Source organism: Nansenia antarctica (assembly GCF_963989245.1).
Source record: "Nansenia antarctica genome assembly, chromosome: 2".
Taxonomy (NCBI): domain Eukaryota; kingdom Metazoa; phylum Chordata; class Actinopteri; order Argentiniformes; family Microstomatidae; genus Nansenia; species Nansenia antarctica.
Window position 1 is genome coordinate 86931968 of NC_137675.1, and position 10475 is coordinate 86942442.

General features: G+C 45.6%; 1 protein-coding gene across 1 annotated transcript; it reads left to right on the top strand.

Moving 5' to 3' along the window:
- Positions 1-675: 675 nt before the first annotated feature.
- Positions 676-6843, top strand: LOC308149513 (BLOC-1-related complex subunit 5-like; the record flags this gene model as incomplete). Its single annotated transcript, XM_080522371.1, has 5 exons — positions 676-906; positions 1466-1563; positions 3015-3173; positions 4274-4431; positions 6616-6843. The coding sequence occupies exons 2-5, from the start codon at positions 1506-1508 to the stop codon at positions 6841-6843; spliced, it is 603 nt and encodes a 200-aa protein (XP_080378497.1). The 5' UTR covers positions 676-906; positions 1466-1505.
- Positions 6844-10475: the final 3632 nt, after the last annotated feature.

Sequence of the window (10475 nt, forward strand, 5' to 3'; positions counted from 1 at the left end):
AGTCTCCACGTTTATATATTTATAGTCAACCAAAGTAGTTGTTCATTCACGGACAGAGAAATAACACGTCCGTCGTCCTCAGTTTGGCCTGGAGAAGAACCGTTTCTGATTTCGCGCACCACTTGTACGTTACACTCAGGCGCGTTCTGATGATGACAAGATAGTCGCATTAACATGGCTTTGTCTATCAACTCAAATATGCTTAACAGTAGTTTTTACATTCCATTGTGTTTTGTGAGACGGAACCTTTGTGTTTTATGAATTACTAACTCAAAAATTTAAACATTTTAAAAATAACACCACACAGGCATTACGTTTTTTCCCTGTCAAATAAAACCGTCCAAACGCAGTCCGGTAGGGGGCGGTAATGCGCCTCAAGTTGGTCGCAAACCGCCATTCAAACTGAGAATATCATGTATAATATAATATTATAATGTATAATCATAAACATACTAAAAACATTCGTTTTTTTAGCGTCAATAAGTAATTTCAACACAGTTAAATTAAGTGTCCAATGGCAAACTGTATGATTCACGAAATTGAACTACACTACCCACAGTTCCGTGTTCGTGTGGTTCAGTTCAAATGTCAAAATGACAACAAGGAAGTGGACCAACACAGGGGCTGGTTTCCTCTTTTGAAGCTGTTTAGAGACGGACAGATGGCAGCCTGGGTTGTATAAAGAACCTTGTCCCAGTAGGTTCATCAACACTGCTTTCCTAATAGTACCATGGAACCACCTATTTGTGTTGGATAGCTAGCAACAGGCTCGAGTCTCCAGCTGACATAGCAGGTGGACATGTGGACTTTGAATGAAACTCTCATTCATTCAAGACTCCGAAGACCCGTAACCAGATTGACAGCAGTTGTTTTATGATTGGATTTGAACCACACAAGTGTAGAAAGGTAAGATGCAAATGGATGTAACACTTCGCTTCCCTAACTAGCTTACTGCTTTTTAGACTGAAGAGTGTCCTAGTCATACTAGTGTCGTTTTCTCTGGGCTACTATGGGCATGAGTCATAACTGTCTAAGCCACTCCCACTTTGATACAGGCCACTCCCACTAACTGTCTAAGCCACTACATGAGTCATAACTGTCTAAGCCACTCCCACTTTGATACAGGCCACTCCCACTAACTGTCTAAGCCACTACATGAGTCATAACTGCACCATTTCTATAATATATATGTGTGTCTAACTACCTAACGTGTGTGTGTCTGTGTCTGTGTCTGTGTCTGTGTGTGTGTGTGTGTGTGTCTGTGTGTGTGTGTGTGTGCCTGTGTCTGTGTGTGTGTGTGTGTGTGTGTGTGTGTGTGTGTGTGTGTGTGTCTGTGTGTGTGTCTGTGTCTGTGTCTGTGTGTGTGTGTCTGTGTGTGTGTCTGTGTCTGTGTGTGTGTCTGTGTCTGTGTCTGTGTCTGTGTGTGTGTGTGTGTGTGTGTGTGTGGTGGTGGTTCTGGTTTCAGTGCTGCCAGCTACATCACTGACCAGGTAACCAGCTGGACCATGGGGGCAGAGCAGAGTGGAGACTCGGAGCACAAGCACTCTGACACCACCTCCTCAGGTAAGGGACCACGGCAAGGCAGGTTTATTTGTAATAATAATAATAATAATAACTTTTATTTATATAGCATGTTTCCTGCAAAGTGCTCCAATCATTATATAATCATCATTGAATGATTTAGTCATTTAAAGGCAATATTAAAAAGATGGGTTTTTAGTCTTGACTTGGACATATGTGCTGAGGTTGCATCCCTAATGTAAACTGGCAGTGAGACACAATCTGGAGCATAAAATGAGAATGCAGCCTCACCAGCGTCAGAAGCGTCAGAAGACCTGAGAGCTCTATTGGGCTGATATGCTAGCAGAATACCTGAGAGCTCTATTGGGCTGATATGCTAGCAGAAGACCTGAGAGCTCTATTGGGCTGATATGCTAGCAGAAGACCTGAGAGCTCTACTGGGCTGATATGCTAGCAGAAGACCTGAGAGCTCTATTGGGCTGATATGCTAGCAGAAGACATGAGAGCTCTACTGGGCTGATATGCTAGCAGAAGACCTGAGAGCTCTATTGGGCTGATATGCTAGCAGAAGACCTGAGAGCTCTATTGGGCTGATATGCTAGCAGAAGACATGAGAGCTCTATTGGGCTGATATGCTAGCAGAAGACCTGAGAACTCTAGTGGGCTGATATGCTAGCAGAAGGTCTTTCAGATATTCTGGTGCTATGCCAGTGAGAGCTTTATAAACACATTGTATAGCACATTTCATGCCTGAAGAAGGTCTATGACTGAAAGCTTGCAATAAACTAGGCCTACATTTTTTTGCACAGTGTTTGAGTGTGCAGTTGCTGGGTTATTCTGCACTCTACTGATACTCTTCAGTTCCAGCACCTCAGCTAAGTCTGATCACGGATGACTGGTGGTATTTTCACTACAGCACATTTACAGCAAGAGAAGCATATCAAATAAATAAAAATGACAATGAATAAAAACAAATATAAGAAGTAAATAGATAAAACATTCAATAAGACAATAGTTAATGGATAAAAGACATTGATAGAAGTGTTTGTGTTTAATCATAACTGCTGCAAAACATGAAGGTTTTTAGCTCCGATTTACATATTTGTAGGGTTTGGGCCTGTCTGTGAGTAAAAAAGTTACTATATCTTTGCACTCGATCACATTTCAGGACCCTCCTTTCATGACTTGTCCTAGATATGTGCGTTCTACCACCCCAGTATCCTTACATTTTCAACATCACATCAGGATAAGCTAGTATAAAGCTATTTTGCCAGTTTTTCTGTGTAGGAAGCAGGCGGCTAATTTACAAGCGGCCAACTGGTGGTCGTTGTGTGTAAATAAATAGCAGCGTAGCATTGTAAAGACGATGGTCATTTGACCCCCGAGGCGGCTCTTTTTCACGGCTGTTCTAGCGCTAGGTGTAACACACAGCTGCTCAACGTTAAGCCTGTAATAAGTGGGAGTTGACTCAGAAGGTTGCGTTGGTGTTGCAGTGGTGCGTGTTGCAGTGGTGCCGTCCCCGGCCAAGCAGAGAGCCAAGATGGACGACATCGTGGTGGTGACCCAGGGCACGCAGTCGCTGCGCAACATCCACAACGACCCGGACGTCATCAAGCTGCAGGAGATCCCCACCTTCCAGCCGCTGCTGAAAGGTGCGCTGTGTTTTGACAGTGGCCGCGTTCGTAAATTCACTCTGAGAATGCCAGAGCGTCCACGTTGTTGCCTCTTGTCCAATCAAATTACTTGGTTCCATTATGACGTTGAACCCAGTGTGCGCTCCGGCGAATTGATGAACGCGGCCTGTGTGTTTGACTGAAGGAGTCCTGAGTGGTTGGTGTACCGTGTACTATTGATGGATTGAAGGGCCATTGTTATAGGTTGTGTTATAGGTTGTGTTATAGGTTGAAGGCGCAGTGTTGTGACAGTGTGTTTGACTGTGTGTGTGGTTGTGTGTGTGTGTGTGTGTGTGTGTCTGTATCTGTCTGTGTGTCTGTGTCTGTATCTGTGTCTGTGTGTGTGTGTTTGCGTGTCTGTGTGTGTGTTTGCGTGTCTGTGTGTGTGTCTGTGTCTGTACTCTGTGTGTGTCTGTGTGTCTGTGTCTGTGTGTGTGTGTGTGTCTGTGTGTGTGTCTGTGTGTGTGTGTGTGTGTGTGTCTGTGTGTGTGTCTGTGTCTGTGTGTGTGTGTGTGTGTGTGTGGTTGTGTGTGTGTGTGTGTGTCTGTGTCTGTGTCTGTCTGTGTCTGTGTGTGTCTGTATCTGTCTGTGTGTCTGTGTCGGTATCTGTGTCTGTGTGTGTGTGTTTGCGTGTCTGTGTGTGTGTGTCTGTGTCTGTACTCTGTGTGTGTCTGTGTGTCTGTGTCTGTGTCTGTGTCTGTGTGTGTGTGTGTGTGTCTGTGTGTGTGTGTGTGTGTGTGTGTGTGTGTGTCTGTACTGGGTGTGTGTGTGTGTGTCTGTACTGGGTGTGTGTGTGTGTGTCTGTACTGTCTGTGTGTGTATGTGTGTGTGCGTGTATGTGTGTGTGTACTCTGTACTATGTGTGTGTCTGTACTGTGTGTGTGTTCTGTGTGTGTGCGTGTGTGTGTGTCTGTACTCTGTGTGTGTGTGTCTCTGTACTGTGTGTGTCTGTACTCTTTGTGTTCGGTCTCTGTACTCTGTGTGTGTGTGTGTGTGTGTGTGTGTGTGTGTCTGTACTCTGTGTGTGTGTGTGTGTGTCTGTACTCTGTGTGTGTGTGTGTGTGTGTGTGTGTGTGCAGGGGTCCTGAGTGGGCAGACGTCCCCCAGCAGCCTGGGTCTAGAGCGTCTGGACCAGGCCCAGGTCCTGCAGCTGTGCGTGCGGTACCAGGACCACCTGCACCAGTGTGCCGAGGCCGTCGGCTTCGACCAGAACGCCCTGGTCAAGAGGATCAAGGAGGTAGGACCGTTAGCCTAGCATTCACCTCAGTCATCAGGCCGTTGGTTAGCCTAGCATTCACCTCAGTCATCAGGCCGTTGGTTAGCCTAGCATTCACCTTTAGACATCAGGCCGTTGGTTAGCCTAGCATTCACCTCAGACATCAGGCCGTTGGTTAGCCTAGCATTCACCTCAGCCATCAGGCCGTTGGTTAGCCTAGCATTCACCTTTAGACATCAGGCCGTTGGTTAGCCTAGCATTCACCTCAGTCATCAGGCCGTTGGTTAGCCTAGCATTCACCTTTAGACATCAGGCTGTTGGTTAGCCTAGCATTCACCTTTAGACATCAGGCCGTTGGTTAGCCTAGCATTCACCATTGGTTAGCCTAGCATTCACCTCAGTCATCAGGCCGTTGGTTAGCCTAGCATTCACCATTGGTTAGCCTAGCATTCACCTCAGTCATCAGGCCGTTGGTTAGCCTAGCATTCACCATTGGTTAGCCTAGCATTCACCACAGCTGTCAGGCAGTTGGTTAGCCTAGCATTCACCTCAGACATCAGTTGGTTAGCCTAGCATTCACCTCAGACATCAGTTGGTTAGCCTAGCATTGTTTAGCCTAGCATTCACAGACAGCTGTCGATGAAAGGAGGGTCCTGGAATGTGATGGAGTGCAAAGAATAACATGTTTCTTTACTCACATGGCTGTTCTAGTGTTAATTTAACTCCAACACGAGCCTCTCTCTGTCTCCAGATGGACCTGTCTGTCTGTCTGTTGACTCTGTCTGTTGACTCTCTGTCTGTCGTCTGTCTGTCTCCAGATGGACCTGTCTGTCTGTTGACTCTCTGTCTGTTGACTCTGTCTGTCTGTCTCCAGATCGACCTGTCTGTTGACTCTCTGTCTGTCGTCTGTCTGTCTCCAGATGGACCTGTCTGTCTGTTGACTCTGTCTGTTGACTCTCTGTCTGTCGTCTGTCTGTTGACTCTGTCTGTTGACTCTGTCTGTCTGTCTCCAGATCGACCTGTCTGTTGACTCTCTGTCTGTCGTCTGTCTGTCTCCAGATGGACCTGTCTGTCTGTTGACTCTGTCTGTTGACTCTGTCTGTCTGTCTCCAGATGGACCTGTCTGTCTGTTGACTCTGTCTGTCTGTCTCCAGATCGACCTGTCTGTCTGTCTCCAGATCGACCTGTCTGTTGACTCTCTGTCTGTCGTCTGTCTGTCTCCAGATGGACATGTCTGTCTGTTGACTCTGTCTGTTGACTCTCTGTCTGTCGTCTGTCTGTCTCCAGATGGACCTGTCTGTCTGTTGACTCTGTCTGTTGACTCTCTGTCTGTCGTCTGTCTGTCTCCAGATGGACCTGTCTGTCTGTTGACTCTCTGTCTGTCGTCTGTCTGTCTCCAGATGGACCTGTCTGTCTGTTGACTCTCTGTCTGTCGTCTGTCTGTCTCCAGATGGACCTGTCTGTTGACTCTCTCTGTCTGTCTGTTGACTCTGTCTGTTGACTCTGTCTGTTGACTCTCTGTCTGTTGACTCTCTGTCTGTCGTCTGTCTGTCTCCAGATGGACCTGTCTGTCTGTTGACTCTCTGTCTGTTGTCTGTTGTCTGTCTCCTCCCAGATGGACCTGTCTGTCTGTTGACTCTCTGTCTGTCGTCTGTCTGTCTCCAGATGGACCTGTCTGTTGACTCTCTCTGTCTGTCTGTTGACTCTCTGTCTGTCGTCTGTCTGTCTCCAGATGGACCTGTCTGTCTGTTGACTCTCTGTCTGTCGTCTGTCTGTCTCCAGATGGACCTGTCTGTTGACTCTGTCTGTCGTCTGTCTGTCTGTTGACTCTGTCTGTTGACTCTCTGTCTGTTGACTCTCTGTCTGTCGTCTGTCTGTCTCCAGATGGACCTGTCTGTCTGTTGACTCTCTGTCTGTTGTCTGTTGTCTGTCTCCTCCCAGATGGACCTGTCTGTCTGTTGACTCTCTGTCCGTCTGTCTTTCTCAGATGGACCTGTCTGTCTGTTGACTCTCTGTCTGTTGTCTGTCTCCTCCCAGATGGACCTGTCTGTCTGTTGACTCTGTCTGTCTGTCTGTCTCAGATGGACCTGTCTAGTTTAGTTTAGTTTATTAGTTTATTATATCGAGGACAATCCAAATACATGAACCATATAAAATACTGTCTGTCTGTTGACGCTGTCTGTCTGTCTGTCTGTCTGTCTCCAGATGGACCTGTCTGTGGAGACTCTGTTCAGCATCATGCAGGAGCGTCAGAAACGCTACGCCAAGTACGCAGAGCAGATCCAGAAGGTGAACGAGATGTCCGTGATCCTGCGCCGGGTCCAGATGGGCATCGACCAGACCGCCCCGCTGATGGAGCGCCTGAACAACCTGCTGCCCGAGGCCGAGCGCCTGGAGCCCTTCAGCATGAGGCCGGAGGGGGAGGGGAAGTAGCCTCTCACAGCCTCCCCCCCCCCCCCCTCACACAGCCTCCCCCCCCCCCCTCACACAGCCTCCCCCCCCCCCTCACACAGCCTCCCCCCCCCCCTCACACAGCCTCCCCCCCCCCCTCACACAGCCTCCCCCCCCCTCACACGGCCTCCCCCCCCTCACACAGCCCCCCCCCCCCCCACACAGAATGCCCATTCTCTAGTGAAAGAGATCCAAGACTACCTGGGCTCAGGACGTCGCTCAGAGGCCAAACTCTCATCTGCACAGTGGTCGGCTGTGGTCTTTGTGTTGCTGACTGGTGAACACAACCTGGATGAATTTGACCTCAGCCTTTACTCCAGTTCAGAGGAGGGTCTCCTGGGGCTACTGCCAATGTTCAAAGCCTCGCGAAGAGCCGTGTGAGTATTGACTGGTGAATTGATGATTCACTTGCTTAGTCAAATGTATCGATTGTAAGTCGCTTTGGAATAAGGCGTCTGCTAAATGTAAACGTAAATGTAAATCTCAATAAAATACTAGGAATAGCTTTCTGACATCCACACTGAGAACTGCAGAGATCAACACATGCCGATGCTCAGTTTAGCTGTTTTAAGTCCATAGAACAGAACACATAGAACCATCGTACCAATACCACAGATATCGTACTGTTACACATTTTTCTATGAAGGCTGCAGAGATGTAACCTCACAGAGAAAGGCTGTGAAGCGGTGGCCTCAGCTCTCAGCTCAAACCCCTCTAGTCTGAGGGAGTTGTCCCTCTGTGACAATAACCTGCAGGAGGGAGTAAAGCTGCTCTCTGCTGGACTGGAGAGTCCACACTGTAAACTGGAGAAACTGTGGTGAGTAGACATACTGGATAATATACAGTATTGCACTTTTGCTCAACATAAACAAAGTCAAGGCCTGACCTCACTGATTACAATCTTTTTGCAGTATTCTTTCAATGTAATTATTACTGTAGGCTACACTGAGCTGTTTTTGACTCGACTGCATCATTTTATTGAATTCTTATTCAGGCTGAATGGATGTAACCTCACAGAGAGATGCTGTGAAGTGCTGGCCACAGTTCTCAGTTCAAACTCCTCCCACCTGAAAGAGCTGCACCTCAGTGACAACAATCTACAAGACTCAGGAGTGAAGCTGCTCTCTGCTGGACTGGAGACACTGAGGTGAGTAGAAATACTGGCTGTTATAGAGTATTCATCTTTTAATCCACATATCATATTTATCATATCAACTACAAAGCTTGAAATCATAATCAAATAAAAATCGTATAAAGTCATATAAATAAAATTATTGTTAAAAGACAAATATTAAGGTTAAAGCCATAACATTTTGAGCATAATCATTTTTGCAATCATTTGTCTTCTTTCAATGTCAAAGTAGTCTACTTTTATTGATACACTACAGAAGTTGAACTGCTAATTTCTTTACCTCAAACTGTTGCCTGAGTGTTGAGTGTATGGTCAATTCAAAGTTGATCATATGTACAGGATACAGAATGTTAACGGTACAATGAAGTGCTTGCTACGAGCTACGTCTCAACAGTGCAGTGAAATATCAAGGAGAAGAAATACAAATAAATTATAACAATTATTAGCATACCAAGTCAATAACATTATCATGGTTATCATTCTCCTATGATGTAATAACAATCAATTTCTTGACTCATATACCAAACAAGACATCCCTTTTTGAACAATGAAATAATTTCTGGGCATTATTTCTGACTATTTTGGGAATCTCTTTTAGCTGAAGAGCATCCCTAGAGGTAAAATCCTCCATAATGTAACTTTAACTGTTTAACTGAGTAAATAGAAATAGAACATAGCAGCTTTCCTCTCAGAGATATTTTTAGAAATGGTCAAAATGCTTGATGATTAATTAAACAACAGGTCAAGTGGCAACTGTCTAACACAGTCGAACAAACATGATTAAATGATACAGACAGACAGATATTATCACCATGGTTACTTTACACAAGTTCAGTTTCAGTAACCAATGAACACTTCAGTTATTGAATGATGCATGTTTCCCTAGCCTCAGAAGATGTGGTCTTACAGTGGAGAGCCGTGATACAATGGCCTCAGCCTTCAACTCAGCCTCCCACCTGAGATGCCTGGACATGAGACACAATGACCCATTCTATCCTGCTGAAGTGGAGAGACCCAGGTAAATAATAATAATAATAACAATAATACATTAGACTTATATAGCGCTTTTCTAGACACTCAAAGACGCTTAGCAAACTGAAAAGATCGAGTAGTAATAATAAAAAGAAACAAAAGGTAAATAGAAGAAAGTATAGGGGCCTAATTAAGGTAGTGCTGGGGACACATGGGAAGGGGGAGAGGGTTAACTGGTGAAGGCGAGCTTGAAGAGGTGGGTTTTGAGGGCCTGTTTAAATGTTGGGAGGGTGTTGGCCTGTCTGATGTGGTTGGGGAGGGCGTTCCAGTATAAATACTGCATATATGGTTGTTGAAAATTACCTCAATGTGTCCAGCTCTGTCTTGTTGGGTAACATATTCATCATACAAATCTGATGTTTCTTTTACAGTGAAGAACACATGGGTGACTCATTGACATGTCCTCTCAGGAGATGTACGTTTTGATGTTTGAGGAGAAACATCAAGAGTTTGATGGATTTTGATGTTTGAGGCATAGTTACATAGTGCTTATACCATGACAGATTGTATCTTCATTCAGCTTTCACTCTCACAAGTAGTTAATATTGTCAGGGTACTGAAATATGAAAAGGTAGCCAGCCAGAAATATGTTTTGTGAACTAACTCTAACTTGAATTTCTTCCTCATCAGATGCCTGTGAGCTCACACTGGACCCAAACACAGCACACAGACGCCTCACTCTGTCTGAGGAGAACAGAACATTGACATGTGAGGGAATGGAGCAGCCGTATCCTGATCACCCGGAGAGGTTCGATCGCTGGCCACAGGTGCTGTGTAGAGAGGGCCTGACTGGGCGCTGTTACTGGGAGGTAGAGTGGGGTGGGTATGATGCTAGTATTGGAGTGGCCTATAGAGGAATCAACAGGAGGGGGAAGGCTAATGACTCTAGGCTGGGATACAACGACAAATCCTGGAGAATATGCTCAGGAAGCTCACGTGATTCTTACACCATCAGGCACAATGACATTACATTCTATCTGCCCGCAACCCCCTCCAGCAGAGTAGGACTGTATCTGGACATGCCGGCCGGCACTCTGTCCTTCTACAGCGTCTCCTCTGACACACTGACCCTCCTGTTCACGTTCCACACCACATTCACTGAGCCCCTCTACCCAGGGTTTGTGTTGGGGTATAGATCCTCAGTGTGTCTGTGCAGAATAGACAAGCCTGTGGAACAGTGATGCTCAACTGGTGGCCCCCTAGTTAATGATTTTGAGTGCCCGCCTTTTGGAGTTGTACAATTATTAAATCAGATACAAAATACTTGTTTTATTTTATAGTAACATTATATTTTTTATATGTTATAAGTAACATTATATTTTTATATTATGATATTAGGATTGTTGTGATTCTATATTGGACATTTATGTTTACCTTCAATTGCTTATTGCGTTAGGAATTTTAAGCATGTATGATGTATTTTAAGCATGTATTTTAAGCATGTATGATG